This window comes from Oncorhynchus kisutch, linkage group LG15 (genome assembly GCF_002021735.2).
Source record: "Oncorhynchus kisutch isolate 150728-3 linkage group LG15, Okis_V2, whole genome shotgun sequence".
Lineage (NCBI taxonomy): Eukaryota > Metazoa > Chordata > Actinopteri > Salmoniformes > Salmonidae > Oncorhynchus > Oncorhynchus kisutch.
The window spans coordinates 73,196,708-73,219,737 of record NC_034188.2 but is presented as its reverse complement, the minus strand read 5'-3'; the positions used below and the strand labels follow the sequence as shown (position 1 = coordinate 73,219,737).

General features: G+C 44.4%; 1 protein-coding gene across 1 annotated transcript in view; it reads left to right on the top strand.

Annotated features, from left to right (window-relative positions):
• Positions 1 to 23,030, top strand: part of LOC109905846 (solute carrier family 12 member 9-like) — a 60,017-nt gene that overhangs the window by 11,331 nt on the left and 25,656 nt on the right. The window contains exons 2-9 of the mRNA XM_020503480.2: positions 838 to 972; positions 1,346 to 1,483; positions 4,930 to 5,238; positions 7,879 to 7,986; positions 8,075 to 8,186; positions 14,708 to 14,865; positions 16,305 to 16,387; positions 17,716 to 17,840. Of these exons, the coding sequence (XP_020359069.1) occupies positions 838 to 972; positions 1,346 to 1,483; positions 4,930 to 5,238; positions 7,879 to 7,986; positions 8,075 to 8,186; positions 14,708 to 14,865; positions 16,305 to 16,387; positions 17,716 to 17,840 (1,168 nt within the window). The remainder of the gene's footprint in view (positions 1 to 837; positions 973 to 1,345; positions 1,484 to 4,929; positions 5,239 to 7,878; positions 7,987 to 8,074; positions 8,187 to 14,707; positions 14,866 to 16,304; positions 16,388 to 17,715; positions 17,841 to 23,030) is intronic.

The window sequence follows — 23,030 nt, the reverse complement described above, 5'->3', positions numbered from 1 at the left end:
GCAAAACGCAAGAAAGTGCTGTTTGAATGAATGTGTACGTGCCTGCTTCTGCCTACCACCGCTCAGTCAGATACTTGTATGCTTAGTCAGACTATATGCAGCGCAGGACACGCTAGATAATATCTAGTAATATCATCAACCATGTGTAGTTAACTAGGGCTTATGATTGTTTTTTTTATAAGATAAGTTTAATGCTGGCTAGCAACTTACCTTGGCTTACTGCATTCACGTAACAGGCAGTCTCCTTGTGGAGTGCAACGAGAGCGAGGCAGGTCGTTATTGTGTTGGAGTAGTTAACTGGTTGCAAGATTGGATCACCCGAACTGACAAGGTGAAAATGTCGTTCTGACCCTGAATGAGGCAGTTAACCCACCGTTCCTAGGCCGTCATTGAAAATAAGAGTTCTTAACTGACCTTTTTTTTTTTTTACAATCGGCAGATTGGCTCCCAAAAATACCGATTTCCGATTGTTATCAACACTTGAAATCGGCCCTAATTAATCCGCCATTCTAATTAATTGGTCGACCTGTAATCTTAATGCCTTGGAATGATGTTTTGGTTAATAATGACATGATGCTGTATGAGGGAGGTGGGTCAAACTGCTGTCTCAACTGTGTAGTTAAGGTGAAAGCTAATGAGAATTCCCCACTGCACGTTCTTATAGACAATTACTGTAAATTCCAGTTTCAACTTCCTGTAGGAAAGTTGTTCCACCACTTGTTAAATCACCAAACCCGGTTCCCATTAGTGACTTTGAGATTATTCGAATTCGTTGAATTCGATTATTTGAATTCGTTGTGTTTAACCAGTGTGGCCCTTGTGTTCTCTCCTCCTCAGGTTTTGTGGTGGGCCAGTGTGGGCTGTATCAGGCCATAGCCATGTTCTTAGTGGCCTACTTCATCATCAGTATGACCGTGCTGTCGGTGTGTGCCATCTCAACCAATGGAGCCCTGGACGCAGGAGGAGCCTACTGTATCCTCCTCAGCAATATATACACACACACACAGCTGAATATGATAGTCAGATGTATAGACATATTATTTCAGGCGATGTATGAATGCCTTTCTCACACCACCCCATATACTTTACACACACTCTAGTGTGTTCAGTGTTCTTTCTATTTCATTAATGTAGCATTGCATTCGTTCAGGTATTGGTGTGTGTGCCAGTGAATGGCTGGTATTGCTTTCATTTTTATCTGTAAGACACATTGTGAGTGTGTGAGCGGTGTGTATGTATGTCTGTGCCTATTCTTTCAGTGCCTTCACTACACTTTAGTATGCACATACAAACACACACTCTCTCTCACACACATTGAACCAGCCTTAACTCCCTCCTCCCCTAGACATGATAAGTCGTGCGTTGGGGCCAGAGTTTGGGGGCAGTCTAGGTGTTATGTTCTTCCTGGCTAATGTGTGTAGCAGTGCCCTCTATATACTGGGTCTGGTTGAGGCCATAGTAGCAACTTTCGGGCTTCCAGAAGGTATACAGCCATACTCTCTCCCTTTTCCTGCTTTGTTTGAAGGTCAATGTTTTTTGGGATAGATCTTGTCCTGGAGGCAGAGCTGTGTGATTTCCACAAGATGGGCCAGCGGTCAAGTCAAGATTTACTATATATTGTAAAAATTGATGAAAACAAAAATGTACTTTTTGGTCTTAATTTAAGGTTAGGCATAATGTTGGAAGTGTGGTGCGGTTTAAAATCTGATTTTATTAGTTTTTGGCTGTGACAGCTAGTGACTGCCCTGCAGAGCTGCCTCCAGTACATGAGCCATCCCAATAAATGCCATCCTGCGCTATTTTTATTTTATTTTTTTATTTTTATTTCACCTTTATTTAACCAGGTAGGCTAGTTGAGAACAAGTTCTCATTTGCAACTGCGACCTGGCCAAGATAAAGCATAGCAGTGTGAGCATACAACAAAGAGTTACACATAGAGTAAACAATTAACAAGTCAATAACACAGTAGAAAACAAAGGGGGGGTCTATATACAATGTGTGCAAAAGGCATGAGGAGGTAGGCAAATAATTACAATTTTGCAGATTAACACTGGAGTGATAAAAGATCAGATGGTCATGTACAGGTAGAGATATTGGTGAGCAGAAAAGTAAATAAATAAAAACAGTATGGGGATGAGGTAGGTGAAAAGGGTGGGCTATTTACCAATAGACTATGTACAGCTGCAGCGATCGGTTAGCTGCTCAGATAGCTGATGTTTGAAGTTGGTGAGGGAGATAAAAGTCTCCAACTTCAGCGATTTTTGCAATTCGTTCCAGTCACAGGCAGCAGAGTACTGGAACGAAAGGCGGCCAAATGAGGTGTTGGCTTTAGGGATGATCAGTGAGATACACCTGCTGGAGCGCGTGCTACGGATGGGTGTTGCCATCGTGACCAGTGAGCTGAGATAAGGCGGAGCTTTACCTAGCATAGACTTGTAGATGACCTGGAGCCAGTGGGTCTGGCGACGAATATGTAGCGAGGGCCAGCCGACTAGAGCATACAAGTCGCAGTGGTGGGTGGTATAAGGTGCTTTAGTGACAAAACGGATGGCACTGTGATAGACTGCATCCAGTTTGCTGAGTAGAGTGTTGGAAGCCATTTTGTAGATGACATCGCCGAAGTCGAGGATCGGTAGTATAGTCAGTTTTACTAGGGTAAGCTTGGCGGCTTGAGTGAAGGAGGCTTTGTTGCGGAATAGAAAGCCGACTCTTGATTTGATTTTCGATTGGAGATGTTTGATATGAGTCTGGAAGGAGAGTTTGCAGTCTAGCCAGACACCTAGGTACTTATAGACGTCCACATATTCTAGGTCGGAACCATCCAGGGTGGTGATGCTAGTCGGGCATGCAGGTGCAGGCAGCGACCGGTTGAAAAGCATGCATTTGGTTTTACTAGCGTTTAAGAGCAGTTGGAGGCCACGGAAGGAGTGTTGTATGGCATTGAAGCTTGTTTGGAGGTTAGATAGCACAGTGTCCAAAGACGGGCCGAAGGTATATAGAATGGTGTCGTCTGCGTAGAGGTGGATCAGGGAATCGCCCGCAGCAAGAGCAACATCATTGATATACACAGAGAAAAGAGTCGGCCCGAGAATTGAACCCTGTGGCACCCCCATAGAGACTGCCAGAGGACCGGACAGCATGCCCTCCGATTTGACACACTGAACTCTGTCTGCAAAGTAATTGGTGAACCAGGCAAGGCAGTCATCCGAAAAACCGAGGCTACTGAGTCTGCCGATAAGAATATGGTGATTGACAGAGTCGAAAGCCTTGGCAAGGTCGATGAAGACGGCTGCACAGTACTGTCTTTTATCGATGGCGGTTATGATGTCGTTTAGTACCTTGAGTGTGGCTGAGGTGCACCCATGACCGGCTCGGAAACCAGATTGCACAGCGGAGAAGGTACGGTGGGATTCGAGATGGTCAGTGACCTGTTTGTTGACTTGGCTTTCGAAGACCTTAGATAGGCAGTGCAGGATGGATATAGGTCTGTAACAGTTTGGGTCCAGGGTGTCTCCCCCTTTGAAGAGGGGGATGACTGCGGCAGCTTTCCAATCCTTGGGGATCTCAGACGAGATGAGAGGTTGAACAGGCTGGTAATAGGGGTTGCGACAATGGTGGCAGATAGTTTCAGAAATAGAGGGTCCAGATTGTCAAGCCCAGCTGATTTGTACGGGTCCAGGTTTGGCAGCTCTTTCAGAACATCTGCTATCTGGATTTGGGTAAAGGAGAACCTGGAGAGGCTTGGGCGAGGAGCTGCGGGGGGGGCGGAGCTGTTGGCCGAGGTTGAAGTAGCCAGGCGGAAGGCATGGCCAGCCGTTGAGAAATGCTTATTGAAGTTTTCGATAATCATGGATTTATCAGTGGTGACCGTGTTACCTAGCCTCAGTGCAGTGGGCAGCTGGGAGGAGGTGCTCTTGTTCTCCATGGACTTCAGTGTCCCAGAACGTTTTGGAGTTGGAGCTACAGGATGCAAACTTCTGCCTGAAGAAGCTGGCCTTAGCTTTCCTGACTGACTGCGTGTATTGGTTCCGGACTTCCCTGAACAGTTGCATATCACGGGGACTATTCGATGCTATTGCAGTCCGCCACAGGATGTTTTTGTGCTGGTCGAGGGCAGTCAGGTCTGGGGTGAACCAAGGGCTGTATCTGTTCTTAGTTCTGCATTTTTTGAACGGAGCATGCTTATCTAAAATGGTGAGGAAGTTACTTTTAAAGAATGACCAGGCATCCTCAACTGACGGGATGAGGTCAATGTCCTTCCAGGATACCCGGGCCAGGTCGATTAGAAAGGCCTGCTCACAGAAGTGTTTTAGGGAGCGTTTGACAGTGATGAGGGGTGGTCGTTTGACTGCGGATACAGGCAATGAGGCAGTGATCGCTGAGATCCTGGTTGACGACAGCGGAGGTGTATTTGGAGGGCCAGTTGGTCAGGATGACGTCTATGAGGGTGCCCTTGTTTACAGAGTTAGGGTTGTACCTGGTGGGTTCCTTGATGATTTGTGTGAGATTGAGGGCATCTAGCTTAGATTGTAGGACTGGCGGGGTGTTAAGCATATCCCAGTTTAGGTCACCTAACAGAACAAACTCTGAAGCTAGATGGGGGGCGATCAATTCACAAATGGTGTCCAGGGCACAGCTGGGAGCTGAGGGGGGTCGGCTATGTTTACATTGACAGACTAGTTTTCTAGTATTTTTGTATTTGATCTAAAACTAATCTGATTTCACAATGGCTACTAATGCATTGCATGCCCATGTTAATGCTCATTGATTTAAATGTATTCAGTTTAATTCAAACTGAATTGGATTCCCACCCTTTGACCTTTCATGATCTGTTTCAGCATTCACCCTTTCACCCTCATTCCTTCACTCTCTTATTAACCCCCTACACCTTTTAACCTACTCACCACCATCCCTTCCTTCCCACTCCAGATGGGGTGAGCCCAGCGGGTTCCCTCCAGGTGTTGCCAGCTGGGTATTGGTGGTCGTTGCTCTATGCCACCGGCATCCTCCTCCTCTGCCTACTTGTGTGTCTGGTGGGGGCAGAGATCTATGCCAAGGCCTCCTTCCTCATCTTCCTGGTGGTCATGATTGTGCTGGCCAGCATCTTTATCAGCTTCTTCGCCATGAGCCCGCGTACCATCCTCCTGCCTGCCGCCCACAACAACACAGGGCCACAGCCACCCAACATGGCCAACTTTACCGGCTTTAAACTGGACACACTGCTGGGCAACCTGGATGGTGAGTAAGGGGTGTGTGTGCTTAATGCACTGTATGTGTCATTTTAAATAGAATTTCGCTTGATTTAAGGCTGCAATATATCACTTTTTGGGCGCCAGTACCAATTCACATTGAAAGCTCTATAACACACATTTCTTTCTCATTGAAAGCAAATCTAAAAAGCAGTAGATCTGATCTGTGCGCGCTATGCTTCCTGTTCTTGAGTTTAGTTTTTGCATCTTTTACTTTCGGTTTTGTACACCAGCTTCAAACAGCTAAAAAAACAATATTTTTGGTTATGGAAAATATATTTCACTGCTGTTTAAATTTGTACAAAATTCTCTACATTCTAATTGCTTGTTTTCTCACATAAACTGAAATTAGGCTAACTATTACAATTTTAGCAACCAGGAAATGGTGGAGCAATTTGTGCATAATGCATCTTTAAGGAATGAATATAGCAAATAATTATTAAGATGCGCATATGTGAGTGACGTCTCATGTCAGTTATGCACATACTTTATGGTGGCAGAATTTACTGGTTTATCACACACACACACACACACACACCATTTATAGCCTTAGCCTCTTGATTTACTGAATGTTTACCAGGGTTGCTGGCAGTGAAAAAGGTAATTGATTATTTAGTTGTAATTAGTGGGTCTCGTAAATATCCTTTGGCTCCCCATTTCCACCGTAACGTACCAACCTGACTACTGAGCTGAAGGATTTATATTCAGGGTGGAAATCCACCTTCGCCTTCGAAGACCTTGTTGTCAACAAAATCACACATTGACACACTTCACACTTTGTTTGCCACTGTAAAGCTTTCCCTCCAATAACAAGGAAGTAGGTTAGAAGTCAATAGCTTCATACAGTTGAAGTCAGAAATGTATATACACCTTAGTCAAATACCGTAACTCAGTTTTTCACAATTCCTGACATTTAAGCCTAGTAAAAATACCCTATCTTAGGTCAGTTAGGATCACCACTTTATTTTAAGAATGTAAAATGTCAGAATAATAGTAGAATGATTAATTTCAGCTTTTATTTCTTTCATCACATTCCCAGTGGACCAGAAGTTTACATGAACTCAATTAGTATTTGGTAGCATTGCCTTTAAATTGTTTAACTTGGGTCAAATGTTTCAGGGAGCCTTCCACAAGCTTCCCACAATAAGTTGGGTGAATGGCCCATTCCTCCTGACAGAGCTGGTGTAACTGAGTCAGGTTTGTAGGCCTCCTTGCTCGCACAAGCTTTTTCAGTTCTGCCTACACATTTTCTATGGGATTGAGATCAGGGCTTTGTGATGGCCACTCCAATACCTTGACTTTGTTGTCCTTAAGCCATTTTGCCACAACTTTGGAAGTATGCTTGGGGTCATTGTCCATTTGGAAGACCCATTTGCGAGCAAGCTTTAACTTCCTGACTGATGTCTTGAGATGTTGCTTCAATATATCAATATAATTTTCCTCCTCTTGATGATGCCATCTATTTTGTGAAGTGCACCAGTCCCTCCTGCAGCAAAGCACACCCACAACATGATGCTGCCACCCCCATGCTTCACGGTTGGGATGGTGTTCTTCGGCTTGCAAGCCTCCCCCTTTTTCCTCCAAACATAACAACGGCCATTATGGCCAAACAGGTCGATTTTTGTTTCATCAGACCAGATGACATTTCTTCAAAAAGTACGATCTTTGTCCCCATGTGCAGTTGCAAACCGTAGTCTGGCTTTTTTTTTTATGGCAGTTTTGGAACAGTGACTTCTTCCTTGCTGAGCTGCCTTTTCAGGTTCTGTTGATATAGGACTCGTTTTACTGTGGATATAGATACTTTTGTACCTGTTTCCTCCAGCATCTTCACAAGGTCTTTTGCTGCTGTTCTGGGATTGATTTTCAGTTTTTGCACCAAAGTACATTCATCTCTAGGAGACAGAACGCGTCTCCTTCCTGAGTGGTATGACGGCTGCGTGGTCCCATGGTGTTTATACTTGCGTGCTATTGTTTGTACAGATGAACGTGGTACCTTCAGGCATTTGGAAATTGTTCCCAAGGATGAACCAAACTTGTGGAGGTCTACATTTTCTTTTTCTCTGAGGTCTGTGCTGATTTCTTTTGATTTTTCGAATGATGTCAAGCAAAGAGGCACTGATTTTGAAGGTAGGCCTTGAAATACATCCACAGGTACACCTCCAATTGACTCAAATTATGTCAATTAGCCTATAAGAAGCTTCTAAAGCCATGACATAATTTTCTGGAATTTTCGAACCTATTTAAAGGCACAGTCTGTAAACTTCTGACCCACTGGAATTGTGATACAATGAATTATAAGTTAAATAAACTGTCTGTAAACAATTGTTGGAAAAATGACCTGTCATGCACAAAGTAGATGTCCTAATTGCCAAAACTATATAGTTTGTTAACAAGAAATTTGTGGAGTGGTTGAACAACTAGTTTTAATGACTCCAACCTAAATGTATGTGAACTTCTGACTTCAACTGTAACAAGCTATATCTGAACTTGACATGGCAAGATGAAGCATTGCTGTCCTCAAAGGCAAGAGGCATGCATGTTAATCAATTCCATTTTTGTTGTTCATTATCTGAATTTGTGGAGGATTTGAACATTAAGCTGATTGAATTTATATCTAACCCTCCCCTAGCTGACTATGCTGTGGACTACACAACAGGAACCATGATGTCCTTTGCCACGGTGTTTGCGGTCATGTTTAACGGTTGCACAGGCATCATGGCCGGATCCAACATGTCAGGTAATAAATAGTTTTTTGATCAAAGGAGTCTGTCAGGAATGTGTGATTGTCTGTGTTGTGTCTAACCTGGTGTTGTGCTGTGTCCCAGGTGACCTAAAGAACCCTAGCTACTCTATCCCTCGAGGAACCATCACAGCTGTCATCTTCACATTCATCATCTACAACCTCCTCAGTCTGATGGTGGCCTGCTCCTGTGACCGGTCAGTCACACACACACACACACACACACACACTAGTTTGGGCATAATCTATGTAGATAAACACACCTGTAACACATATGTTCACATACAGATATAGGCACACACAAACATTTGCATTCAATGAAAGACACACATACTCGCATTTACAATTCTATCTCTCGCCGACACACTTTTTCTCACTCCCTCTCCCGTCTCTAGCTCAGTGCCAGTGTGCAGTATTGATGTGGCACTAACACAAGTGTTGCCAAAGTGCTAAAGTGACATAAAAGGCCCTTTAAAGATGCATTGGAAATCAATACAGCCATCAATTATACTCCTCCCTGTCCTCCCATCTGGGAGGCAGGGTAGCCTAGTGGTTAGAGCGTTGGACTAGTAACCGGAAGGTTGTGAGTTCAAACCCCCGAGCTGACAAGGTACAAATCTGTCGTTCTGCCCCTGAACAGGCAGTTAACCCACTGTTCCCAGGCCGTCATTGAAAATAAGAATGTGTTCTTAACTGACTTGCCTGGTTAAATAAAGGTAAAATAAAAAATAAAATAAAAAAATCTGCCTGTTTCGCCCTCTCCCCCTCAGTAGATCAGACATTGGCAGATAGAAAGGGAAATATGCTGACTCATTGACCGTGTTTACATGCCCACCAAAATCCCGTTATTATTCGGGATACTCAAGTATTGTTTTTGAGTTGACGCATATTAACATCATATCCCATTTATAATAACCCGAAAAAGCTTCTATCGCGGTTATGAGAAACCCGGATAGGATGCCTGGGAAATGCTGATCTTAGATGGGATACTGTGGCATGTATGCCAGCAGCATACTACCCTGCATACCACTGCTGGCTTGCTTCTAAAGCTAAGCAGCGTTGGTCCTGGTCAGTCCCTGGATGGGAGACCAGATGCTGCTGGAAGTGGTGTTGGAGGGCCAGTAGGAGGCACTCTTTCCTCTGGTCTAAAAAATATCCCACTGCCCTGTGTAGGGTGCTGTCTTTCAGATGGGACGTTAAACGGGTGTCCTGACTCTCTGTACATTAAAGATCCCATGGCACTTATTGTAAGAGTAGGGGTGTTAACCCTGGTGTCCTGGCTAAATTCCCAATCTGGCCCTCAAACCATCATGGTCACCTAATAATCCCCAGTTTACATTTGGCTCATTCATCCCCCTCCTCTCCCCTGTAACTATTCCCCAGTTCGTGGCTGTAAATGAGAACGTGTTCTCAGTCAACTTACCTGGTAAAATAACAGAAATAAATAACATAAATATAAACATCTTATCCAGTTTACTGTTTTTGCAGTCTGCTCAGGGTCAGTATTGAATATCATGGGTGTTGATGTTTTCATCTGATTATCAAACAAATCACTTAAAATGTTTGTTTTTTAAAGTAGGCCATACCTGCGCATTTCCGTCCACCATAAATTATGGAATTATTTTGCTGATACACCGTAGCCTACTGGACCGTATAGCCTAGTGGCTTCGGCTACTTCCACCCCTAATTTAGATACATTTCTGCTTATAATTTCCAGCATTTGGTAGGCCGTTTATCAACTATAATTAGATACATGCAGCTTCTCACTAAAGTAGTGCTAACCAGAATGTCTTACATCCAATAGAATTAGTAATGTAGTTAACACCGGTAAAGTTCTCTGTTTGGTTAGGGACTGTGGAGGAAACTCCACAACGGTGAAAAGATTATCCCTGTGCAAAATGTCCAAATGTCATCCGTTTGGCCAGTTAAGGAAATGAAAAGCTGAGTACTTCAGTTTGCCTTGGGTGCATATTATATGTGGTAGAAATACTGTCTGCTTACGTTAGTGTAAAATATATAAGTTACATTTGCATTTTCTGGAGATGCTGAAAGACCGAAGTCCTTTTTCTCCACTCCTGTTCCCGAGACACATATGTAACCCATGTTATCTAATTTTAAGCAGACTACAAGAAATTGTTAATTCTGTAGGAGTTCATATGATATTCCTCTACATGTGAGAGGTTATAGGTCTATAGTCAGTGTCCAGATTTCTGTTACTTTTCCATTTAACCCAAATGAACTTAAATGAGGAATATTCCCTTTATTCATGGCTATAGGATACTCGTGAGCGAGATATCAAGGTGCATGTAAACAGCTTATCCCGAATAAGACCGTAAGCAGGATATGAGCTACTATGTGGAATACTTTGCGCATGTAAATGTGGTCGTTGATGGATAATGTAGTCGTTGATCAGACACACTGGATCATGAAATCATAGGTGGTTGATTTCTACACAATCTAGATCATGAGAAGTGGCATTCAGGACCGGTCAGTACCTCTCTCGCATGCACGCATACATTCTTTTTTACACTGGGGAAATTGAGTCCATTTCAATCCATACTTCAGGATATGAACAAAGGATAACAAGAATGCATTTCCTCCTTCGGTGTGTTCAGTCCGGTTGTTATCTAGCTGTGTCCTTATCTGCTGTTGGTTTAGTGTTGCTTTATTGCTGTTGGACAGGGCCCGGCATGCAGTGGAGTGTGACGTTATTGGTCTTAGATAGTCGGACTGAATGGAGGAAATTTACAGGGTTTATGAATGATACTGCCTCCAAGGTCCTTTTATGGTACTTGATGGTGTGTCAACCATATCTAAACCTTATCCTGAACTGTCTTAGTAGTTCCTGTACATGTGAAAACACACTGACTGCTCTTCCAGTTGTACATAAAGTACAGCGACCCGTGGAAGAGTACAGCGACCCGTGGAAGAGTACAGCGACCCGTGGAAGTGATAATGATAACTTGGCCAGGGCTGAGGTCACCATTTCATCATGCATGTTACTGGAATCATGTGTTTTTTCTGGCCATGGAATTCCACATTGATTGTAGCCTAATTTACTTCAAAGGGCTGTATAACATTCTTGACTAGAGGTAAACTCTCATAAATGCCAATTTACATTATGAAACAGTTACACCCTTGTCACAAGGTAGGTCACAGGTTGTCTTTCAACAATGGGCCACATTTCCTTTAGTTGAAAGTTACAATTGGTTGTCAGTTGTAAGGCTGCAGAAAAAGGGGCCAGAGTTTTTCCAAGTCAAGTCACTATTCAGAAACTCCTGGCGCTAGTCACGGATTGTTGCATCTGTCGCCAAACTAAAGAGCACTTTCTGCACTTTTAAAGTCAATGTGTCACCAGTGTGTCATTAAGAGACAGACTAAATGGATTACTCAGATTAAATAGGGAGAATGTGCATTAAAGCCATCAGTCAACGTCACATCAAAGTGACATTACTAAATGCCAAACACTGGACCCCCCCCTTCACCACGGACACTCTCTGCATTGCTATAGCAACAAAGCCTCGTTGAAGGGAGAGCAGTTGAATGTCTATCATGGTCTGGGTAAGTGATTTTCTCTGGGGGGAACAAATAGAAGCTTTTTGAGTTGGACGTTATTCCCCCTTTTTTTTGGTAAAAAAAAAAAAAGTTACTTGGTAGCAGTACCCAGAAGTATCCAACAGGTGGAGGTCACACCATCTCACATGAGGAGCTCCCTTTGAATTTCACTCTGACATTGAGGGGTTTCTTAGGTAGCGTTTACACAGGCAGCGCAATACTGATCTTTTCCCCACTAATTGATATTTTGACCAATCACATTAGTAGTTTTCACATCAAATTACATTTTTTCAGAGCTGATCTGATTGGTTGAAAAATATCAGATTTGGGCTACCTGTTTGGATGCAACCTTACAGATACAGAAATGATAACCTTTGAATAAAGCCAAAGTAAATTGCTCCCCTCTTCAGCTAGTTACTCTGCTTTCTTGGTAAAAGGCACTGTGTTCACTTAACATAAATGTCAGGGAGATTTAAGAATGGCTGTTCAGATCTACAATAGTGCTGCCTTTTAGGAGAATGACATCTGATGCATACCTGAATAGGTTACAGGTGTACAGTTAGTGTGTATGTGTTCTGGGAAGGTGCATAGGAGCCCAATGTAAAAGACGATGATGATGGTTTCCTGTCCAGCTATGAGAAGTATATTAACCCAGTGTGACAGGGTAGGGAGTGGTGACAGATAGCCCATTGCCAACTTTCCAGCCCAATCCCCCAACATACAGTAAGCTTAGAGTGAGTGTGTCTGTATCTTGTTTAGGGACTGAGACCTGAATGATCTGTGTGTATCTCTTTCTTTGGATAAGTGAAGAACGTGTGTGTGTGTGTGTGTGTGTGTGTGTGCATTCGTTCTCTGGATGACTAACTACAGAGTGTGGTTGTGTGTGTGTATCTTTATCTTCCCTCTATGGATGAGTGACATTGGAGGGTGTATATATGCAGGTGTGGCGCATGTGTGTGTCTCTGGTTGAGTGACTTTGTTGTGTGTGTGTACACCTCTGTGTATTGTGCATCAGTGACCTGTTGACTAATCCCATCCTGCTATAGAAGCTTATGTATTTATTACTGGCTGAATAATTATATTAATTTAAATCTGCCTCCCTCTTTTGTTCTGCTATCTTCAACATGCAGCCTGGTGTGTGTGTGGAAGCTGTGCAGTCCCCCAAGGCTCTATCTCTTAGCTTTCTCTTCTGTTTTTCAGCCCCCCCCCCATATGGCTTTTATTTGTGTTAGAATGTGGTACTGTTTTTCACTCCCTCCCGTTCTCCCTTGAGCATCTTGTCTCCTCCCTAGCTTCCCCTGGGGCTGTTTAATTCTCTCTCATGTCCCCCCCATACTCGCTGGCTCGTAGTGCTAGTCTCTTGTCCAGACATTGAGGCAACAAGTCCAACATTCTCAGTCTGTCTGCCCTTCTCTGCTTTCATTTCATACCTCTGTTCCCTTGCAATCACCCCACTGCAGAGTGCCTGTCCTTGGCTCTCTGTCCATCCATCCTTTATTTGCTTGCTATCTCTCCACCACAGATCTCTCTTGTCGGTCTCTCTCCATCTCTGATCTCTCTCTGTATCTTTCTCTGTCCCTGCCAACACACAGGGATAGAGATGGAGAAGACAATGAGGAGGTTCATGTTATGTTGCCCATGACCTCTGGAAGAGGTAGCTGCTACATAAGCAACAGCTAATGGGGATCCTAATAAGGAAATAAAAAAACAACCATAAATATAGTAGAAGGAATGAGAATGTAGCAAAACAATAGGTAATATGAGAAAAGGGTTATAGTAGAGACAGTCTGAGATTGAGAGAGGTAGAGTGAATGTGAAAGAGTAGCAGAGGGAGGGGTGGAGAGGAGATCTACAGGCCTTGTTAGCTGTTGATCCCATTTAATACTCCTCAGCCTGTCTCTGTCTGTTGCTCTCTCTCTGCCTCCCACCCCCTGTAGTTGGTTTTTAAGCTTATTTAAAAGAAATGGCAAAATAATATTAACGTATGAATAAACAAATTATGTGTAGAATGAGAATGAACGTCCAGTCTCTCCAGGCTCTCATTTAGCTGCACTCCCCTCCTAAAATAATGTTTTTCTTCTGTCAGGTGCTTTACTTCGTTCTGTTCTTTGTTTCCATGGCACAGCTCATTCCAGCTTCATGATCTGATCAATAATCTGTATTATGGGATGGAGGGGAGGACGCACACTCAAAAACAACTGTATACGCCTGTTTATACAAAGGCATAGCCTTCACAGACATGTTAATAAAAAAAATCACAAAGTACCAAAATGTGCATACACACACACGTCCTCTGCTCTCCCTCTCTGCATGGCTCACGTTCTGGCCTCTGCTCTCCCTCTCTGCATGGCTCACGGGCTGGCCTCCGCTCTCCCCCTCTCTGCATGGCTCACGGGCTGGCCTCCGCTCTCCCCCTCTCTGCATGGCTCACGGGCTGGCCTCCGCTCTCCCCCTCTCTGCATGGCTCACGGGCTGGCCTCCGCTCTCCCCCTCTCTGCATGGCTCACGGGCTGGCCTCCGCTCTCCCCCTCTCTGCATGGCTCACGGGCTGGCCTCCGCTCTCCCCCTCTCTGCATGGCTCACGGGCTGGCCTCCGCTCTCCCCCTCTCTGCATGGCTGCCACCTCTTTATGATGGCTTTGTTTTGGAGTGCAGGTTTTAAAATGTCAAGCTTGTTCAGATTTATACTGCACTCCACACGTCACAGGAATGAATAACCAGGCTATAGCATTGACCAGCTCCATTACGCAAGCTCACGCGTACACACACACACACACACCAGAGTAACTTTCAATGGTCTAACCAACACACGTGCATACTCAAATGACTTGTGATTTGATTTGATTTTGATTTGATTTGTTTTCACTACTCTGTGTGTGCTGCTGGTGGATGGTAACATTTTAAAGTGAATCATTATTAAGAATGTCAGAGCCTGATTTTAAAGCAATGGTTCATAAACGTTTAACTGCGGCACACAAACAATAATGCAGACCAACACTCACACACCAAATAACACACACACACACAAATCATATCATTGGCATTTCCTAATTTTCAGACAGAGGGGACAGACAGAAAAACAGACTAACTGACAGAGATGGGTGGAGTGGGGGAGGGTTTCATATGCATGTATATCATCTGATTTCTCTCTCATCCTCTCTCAGTATTCTCCTCCAGAGGGACTATAGTTTCCTGCGGGACATTAATGTGTGGAACCCGTTGGTGACCGTTGGTGTGTACTCCTCCACCATGTCTGCTGCCATGAGTAACCTGATAGGGGCCTCTCGCATCCTCTTCGCCCTGGCACGGGACGACCTGTTTGGTGGGTACATTTATGTCCTCTTTCTCACGATCCACCTCACCCTTATGATTTCTCTTTATAGCTTCTTCTCTCTCCCTTCTCACTGGCGTTGTTTGTGGATATGGGAGATGAATAGCAGTATTAAGCAGGTTTCCCCTGTAGAGTGGGCAACTGGAGCAGAACAGAGACTAGACTGAACCCTTTTATTTTCCTCCCTCCCTCTCTCCATCCTTTTATTTTCCTCCCTCCCTCTCTCCATCCTTTTATTTTCCTCCCTCCCTCTCTCCATCCTTTTATTTTCCTCCCTCCCTCTCTCCATCCTTTTATTTTCCTCCCTCCCTCTCTCCATCCTTTTATTTTCCTCCCTCCCTCTCTCCATCCTTTTATTTTCCTCCCTCCCTCTCTCCATCCTTTTATTTTCCTCCCTCCCTCTCTCCATCCTTTTATTTTCCTCCCTCCCTCTCTCCATCCTTTTATTTTCCTCCCTCCCTCTCTCCATCCTTTTATTTTCCTCCCTCCCTCTCTCCATCCTTTTATTTTCCTCCCTCCCTCTCTCCATCCTTTTATTTTCCTCCCTCCCTCTCTCCATCCTTTTATTTTCCTCCCTCCCTCTCTCCATCCTTTTATTTTCCTCCCTCTTGCTCTCACATACAGTTGAAGTCGGAAGTTTACATACACCTTAACCAAATACATTTAAACTCAGTTTTTCACAATTCCTGACATTTAATCATAGTAAAAATTAGGATCACCTCTTTATTTTAAGAAGGTGAACATTCACACATGTGAATGTGTCGATATAGGACTCGTTTTTACTGTGGATATAGGTACTTTTGTACCTGTTTCCTCCAGCATCTTCACAAGGTCCTTTGCTGATGTTTTGGGATTGATATTCACTTTTCGAACCAAAGTACGTTCATCTCTAGGAGACAGAACGCGTCTCATTCCTGAGCTTGGTGGTATGACGGCTGCGTGGTCCCATGGTGTTTATACTTGCGTACTATTATTTGTACGGGTGAACGTGGTACCTTCAGGCATGTGGAAATGTATTTTGATATTTCCATGATTTCAAGAAAAAAGGCACAGAGTTTGAAGGTAGGCCTTGAAATACATCCACAGGTACACCTCCAATTGACTCAAATGATGTCAATTAGCCAATCAGAAGCTTCTAAAGCCATGACAGCATTTTCTGGAATGTGCCAAGCTGTTTAAAGGCACAGTCAACTTAGTGTATGTAAACTTCTGACCCACTGGAATTGTGATTAAGTGAAATAATCTCTCTGTACACAATTGTTGGAAAAATTACTTGTGTCATGCACAAAGTAGATGTCCTAACCTACTTGCCAAAACTATAGTTTTAACAAGAAATTTGTGGAGTAGTTAAAAAATGAGTTTTAATGACTCCAACCTAAGTGTATGTAAACAACTGTATTCTCTTGCTCACTCCTCTCCCCCGTCTGCAGGCACGGTGTTGTCTCCAGCTAAGAAGACATCTCACAATGGGAACCCCTGGGTGTCTGTCCTCCTCTCCTGGTTCCTAGTACAGGTAAGACAATGGGAACCCCTGGGTGTCTGTCCTCCTCTCCTGGTTCCTAGTACAGGTAAGACCATGGGAACCCCTCCCCTGGGTGTCTGTCCTCGTACAGGTAAGACAATGGGAAGCCCTAGGTGTCTGTCCTCCTCTCCTGGTTCCTAGTACAGGTAAGACAATGGGAAGCCCTGGGTGTCTGTCCTCTCCTGGTTCCTAGTACAGGTAAGACAATGGGAAGACCTGGGTGTCTGTCCTCTCCTGGTTCCTAGACCAGGTAGGTCAATAGGAACCCCTGGGTGTCTGTCCTCTCCTGGTTACTAGTACAGGTAAGACACAGAGGAGAGAATAGGTCTGATTTCACCTGATCAATAATCTCTGATCAGGTCCGATGAAGGAAAAGGTAGATTGATATAGTAGAGAGAAGGGTAAATGGAAAAAGAGAGATGGAGAAGGAAAGTACTTTGAGAGTACTGAGAATTGGCCAAAACATAATGAGAAAAGGAGATGAGTTGGGAGGGTAAAGATACAAAGAGACAGAAAAAATAGATGGAGGTGGAGAGAGCTCTGATAATGACTGGCTAGTCAGATACTCTTCAAGAAGCTAGTGTTAAAGTCCAAATGGCTGGTCTTTGTCTTCCTCGCTCATCCCTCGCTCCGCTTCTACACTGGAGTGGGGGAGTAATTAGAGTGAAATCATTAGCCTGTATCAGAGCTCATTAACTAGTCCTCCCCCTCTTTTCTGCCGCTTGCTCTTTCTCTCTCTGCCATTTGAATGATTCACTGATGACACAAGTGTGATTCTAATCTCACTCCATGTTAAACAATCTCACAGATGAGAGAAAGGGAGCGAGGGAGGTCAGGAAGGAAGGTGAAAGAAGGTGTTGGGCCAAAAGGGAGATGGCTATAGAGACAAGTCATGCATCAATTCAAAGTGATCCAGATGATATTTGAGGAAGAGGGGAAACCTTGGGACTGATTTAGAAGCCCCTCTATCTTTGTGGTTTGACCTTTTTGTAAAGGGCTGTGTGATGTTAGTGATAACTCAGCCTCTCAGAAGAGCTTGGTGATTACCATGGGTTTATGGGGACTGGACATACAACACGAAGACAACTGACCTGATCTCACTCACAGACAGACAGGACAATGATGCAGTGGCAGGCCCAGAAGTTGCCCATACTGTCCTATGGCTGAGGGCTCAGTTAATAGCTAATTAATACTCTTATTAAAGGGGAGAACTGAGGAGACTGACTCTCACTGACTGTGTTGTGGATGTCAGAGGAGAAACTATTTCTCCCCTCCATCTCTCTCATCTATTTCTTCTCTCTCCTTTTCTCCATCTGTAGTTTGTGTTGTTCACAGGGAAGTTGAACACCATCGCCAGCATTGTAACCATCTTCTTCCTGCTGGTGTACGCAGCTGTGGACCTGGCCTGTCTGGCTCTGGAGTGGGCCTCAGCTCCTAACTTCAGGTACTAAATCAAATTGGGTTTGTCACACATGCCAAATAAAACTGGTGTGAACTTTACAATGAAATGCTTGCTTATGAAACTTCCCCAACAATGCAGAGTTTAGAAAATAATAATGCAAAATTAAATGGTAACTAACAAGGAATAAAATGCAGAAGATTGGAGCTATATACAGGGAGTACCAGTACCAGATCATTGTGGAGCTAGATACAGGAAGTACCAGTACCAGATCAATGTGGAGCTATATACAGGGAGTACCAGTACCAGATCATTGTGGAGCTAGATACAGGGAGTACCAGATCAATGTGGAGCTATATACAGGGAGTACCAGTACCAGATCAATGTGCAGCTAAATACAGGGAGTACCAGTACCAGATCAATGTGCAGCTAAATACAGGGAGTACCAGTACCATGTCAATGTGGAGCTATATACAGGGAGTACCATGTCAATGTGGAGCTATATACAGGGAGTACCATGTCAATGTGGAGCTATATACAGGGAGTACCATGTCAATGTGGAGCTATATACAGGGAGTACCAGTACCATGTCAATGTGGAGCTATATACAGGGAGTACCGGTACCAGATCATTGTGCAGAGGAATAAGGTATTTGAGGTAGATATGTACAGTTGAAGTCATTAACTTGTTTTTCAACCACTCCACACATTTTTGTTAACCAACTATAGTTTTGGCAAGTCGGTTAGGACATCTACTTTGTGCATAACACAAGTAATTTTTCCAACTATTGTTTACAGACAGATTATTTCACTTATAATTCACTATCACAATTCCAGTGGGTCAGAAGTTTACATACACTAAATTGACTGTGCCTTTAAACAGCTTGGAAAATTCCAGAAAATGATGTCATGGCTTTAGAAGCTGCTAATTGACATTGTTTGAGTCAATTGGAGGTGTACCTGTGGATGTATTTCAAGGCCTACCTTCAAACTCAGTGCCTTTTCTTGACATCATGGGAAAATCAAAAGAAATCAGCCAAGACCTCAGACCTTGTCTGTACAAACAATAGTACACAGTATAAACACCATGGGATGAACGTACTTTGGTGCGGAAAGTGCAAATCAATCACAGAACATCAGCAAAGGACCTTAGTGCAGACCCAGGCTTCTACAGAGCTACAATAGATACCTTCCATTTTTGTTGACTGTGCTGTCACTGTTGTTGGGTGTAGACGGTGCTGTCACTATGGGGGAGATGAAGACCGTTAGAAACAATACAGCCTGTAATAAAGCTGTCCCCTCATGTGGTCATTAGATCAGGTAGTGTTCCTGTGCACGCATTTGTGTCCCTACAGATGAGCACATTTCCCTGGGCCTGGAAATGTTCTTTCTCTTCCTCAAGTGTGGGAAAGGTCTCCTCTGAGTAATATGGGGATTCTGAGGGGGATATATATTGCACAAAGGAACACATCTTTTTCTGTCAGTACAAGTTCTTTTTCAGTTTTAACCTAATGTGATATTTACCCATTTTGAGGAGATCAATTGGATTTTGTAGTTTGGATTTGTACCAAATGATCAGTCCTCCAGAGTCTCTGCCTCTATTGACAGAGCTGTGTTTCTGTGATGGCACAATCACCTCTCTGTAGCCTGTGGGGACAGTGAGTGACAATGTCAGCCGTACATCATGTCTCCTGCAGAATGATGACGTCAACATCTTTAAGATTTTTGTTGAATTCCAGTGCTAAACTCTTCAGTCCAAAGGTTGAGTTTAGGCCCTGAATGTTCCACATGCTAACTTGCAAAAAGAAAGAATAGCAGTCAGAAATATAGTAACTACTAACTAAAGTTAAGAGTGAGAAACATTTTTTTTTGTGTGTGTTATATATATATATACTGCTCCAAAAAATAAAGGGAACACTAAAATAACACATCCTAGATCTGAATGAATGAAATATTCTTATTAAATACTTTTTTCTTTACATAGTTGAATGTGCTGACAACAAAATCACACAAAAATGATCAATGGAAATCAAATTTATCAACCCATGGAGGTCTGGATTTGGAGTCAAACTCAAAATTAAAGTGGAAAACCACACTACAGGCTGATCCAACTTTGATGTAATGTCCTTAAACCAAGTCAAAATGAGGCTCAGTAGTGTGTGTGTGTGGCCTCCACGTGCCTGTATGATCTCCCTACAACACCTGGGCATGCTCCCGATGAGGTGGCGGATGGTCTCCTGAGGGATCTCCTCCCAGACCTGGACTAAAGCATCCGCCAACTCCTGGACAGTCTGTGGTGCAACGTGGCGTTGGTGGATGAAGCAAGACATGATGTCCCAGATGTGCTCAATTGGATTCAGGTCTGTGAAACGGGCGGGCCAGTCCATAGCATCAATGCCTTCCTCTTGCAGGAACTGCTGACACACTCTAGCCACATGAGGTCTAGCATTGTCTTGCATTAGGAGGAACCCAGCGCCAACCACACAAGCATATGGTCTCACAAGGGGTCTGAGGATCTCATCTCGGTACCTGAGGATCTCATCTCGGTACCTGATGGCAGTCAGGCTACCTCTGGCGAGCACATGGAGGGCTGTGCGGCCCCCCAAAGAAATGCCAACCCACACCATGACTGACCCACCGCCAAACCGGTCATGGTGGAGGATGTTGCAGGCATCAGAACGTTCTCCACGGCGTTTCCAGACTCACGTCTGTCACGTGCTCAGTGTGAACCTGCTTTCATCTGTGAAGAGCACAGGATGCCAGTGGCGAATTTGCCAATCTTGGTGTTCTCTGGCAAATGCCAAACGTCCTGCACGGTGTTGGGCTGTAAAAGCACAACCCCACCTGTGGACGTCGGGCCCTCATACCACCCTCATGGAGTCTGTTTCTGACCGTTTGAGCAGACACATGCACATTTGTGGCCTGCTGGAGGTCATTTTGCAGGGCTCTGGCAGTGCTCCTCCTGCTCCTCCTTGCACAAAGGTGGAGATAGCGGTCCTGCTGCTAGGTTTTTACCCTCCTACGGCCTCCACGTCTCCTGATGTACTGGCCTGTCTCCTGGTAGCGCCTCCATGCTCTGGACACTACGCTGACAGACACAGCAAACCTTCTCTGCCACATCTCGCATTGATGTGCCATCCTGGATGAGCTGCACTACCTGAGCCACTTGTGTGGGTTGTAGACTCCGTCTCATGCTAACACTAGAGTGAAAGCACCAGAAGCATTCAAAAGTGACCAAAACATCAGCCAGGAAGCATAGGAACTGAGAAGTGGCCTGTGGTCCCCACCTGCAGAATCACTCCTTTTATTGGGGGTGTCTTGCTAAATGCCTATAATTTCCACCTGTTGTCTATTCCATTTGCACAACAGCATGTGAAATGTATTGTCAATCAGTGTTGCTTCCTAAGTGGACAGTTTGATTTCACAGAAGTGTGATTGACTTGGAGTTACATTGTGTTTTTAATTTTTTTGAGCAGTGTATATACTGTGTATATATTCCTATTCATTGAACAAGTAAACTTTTAGTACAATAGGTGTGTGTGTGCACATGCGTCCGTGTGTGTTTTAGTGCAGATGTATTGGAGGAGCTGTTTAATCTCACTCAATACTACAGGGTTCTCCTGTCCTATGACATCCTCCGAGTAGCTGCGCTGATCCTGCTGTTGGACCCTGTGGGGGGGGGGGGGGGCAGGTCTGGGCCATGGGGCTTCCTCTCTGGTCTGGTAGAGGTGGTGGTCTGGTGCGGGGTAGTAGGCTGGGCCCGGTGTGTGTGTGTGTGTGTAAAGGGTCGTCGGTATTGGGGGTTGGATAAAGGTGGGGTGGTGAGGGGCTGCAGCTTCTCTCTAGGAGTCTCTACAGTCTGCTCTCTGTGCTGTAGCACCCTCTTCATGACAAACAACTCCTTTGCCATCTCCTCCTTTACCTGAACCAGCTCTCTCCTCATGGTGGCCTTTACCTCCTCAAGCGCTGTGGTAAGGCTCTCTGAGCTCCTGGACAGAGTTCTTCAGCTGGGTCATGCACTGGTTGATCTGGTCCTGTAGAAGCTGTGTCTGGGCTGATGGTAGTGTATCTGGGGAGCTTCTCCTTCAGCTCAGTAACCCATACCTCTAACAGAGCCAGCCTGTCTCTCAGCAGGCTGGAGGTTGTGTAGCTGGGGGGCTGCTCCTTCAGCTCAGTAACCCATACATCTAACAGAGCCAGTCTGTCTCTCAGCAGGCTGATGGTAGTGGTAGTGTGGTCTTGGCTCTGGTGGTTGCAGGCAGGCAGGCAGGGGGGAGGATAGTCTTGCAGTTGGGGTGCCTGAGGTGATGGGAGAGGTTGGGGTGCTGTCCTTGTCTTTTTTGCTTTCCGCCATATTCCTTAGAGTGGGGAAGTCCTGCACAAAAGAGCAGAGTGCAACCTCACTGTCATGGTCCATGTTTACCATCCGAAACCTGTTTTCCTGGTCCTTATTGCTGTCCTCAAAAATATGGATTTGCCTTCCTTTGCAGATGCCTTTCTTTGTGGTATAGCTGAAATGCCTGGTTACAGCTGTATGCCAGGCAGTAGTGTGGTCTGTGTAAAACAACAGGTTTGTAACAGTCCTGTTTTGTGAGCAATTGGCAAACAAAGTTTCTGGGTTCTCCTTCAGAATTCCTTTTAAAATTAATTCTTCCCCTCACGGATTTGATTTTCGCTGGGTATTCAAAAATAAAAGGGGGGAAAGTCTCTCTGCTGCTGGCGCTGCCTCAGTGGCCATGTTGCTATGGTTACCACCAGTAAACAGTTGGAGCTAGACAGTAAGCTAGCTGACATATTTGAATTTGGCTAGCTACCACGATGATTGACAGAGTGAGTTAAAATACCAATATTTACCTCCTGTGTTGATCTTCAGTTGTACAATTTGATTACCTACACATCTTTTTGCTAATTTAATCGTGTCAGTCTCGCTCTTAACTTCTTTGGGACTGGGGGGCAGTATTGAGTAGCTTGGATGAATAAGGTGCCCAGAGTAAACTGCCTGCTACTCAGGACCAGTTGCTAATATATGTATAAGTAGATTTGGATAGAAACCACTCAGAAGTTTCTAAAACTGTTTGAATGATATCTGTGAGTATAACAGAACTCATGGCAGGCAAAGACCTGAGAAAAAATCCAACCAGGAAGAGGTAAATCTGAGGTTTGTAGTTTATCAACTCATTGCCTATCGAATATCCAGTGTCTATGGGGTCATATTGCACTTCCTAAGGCTTCCATT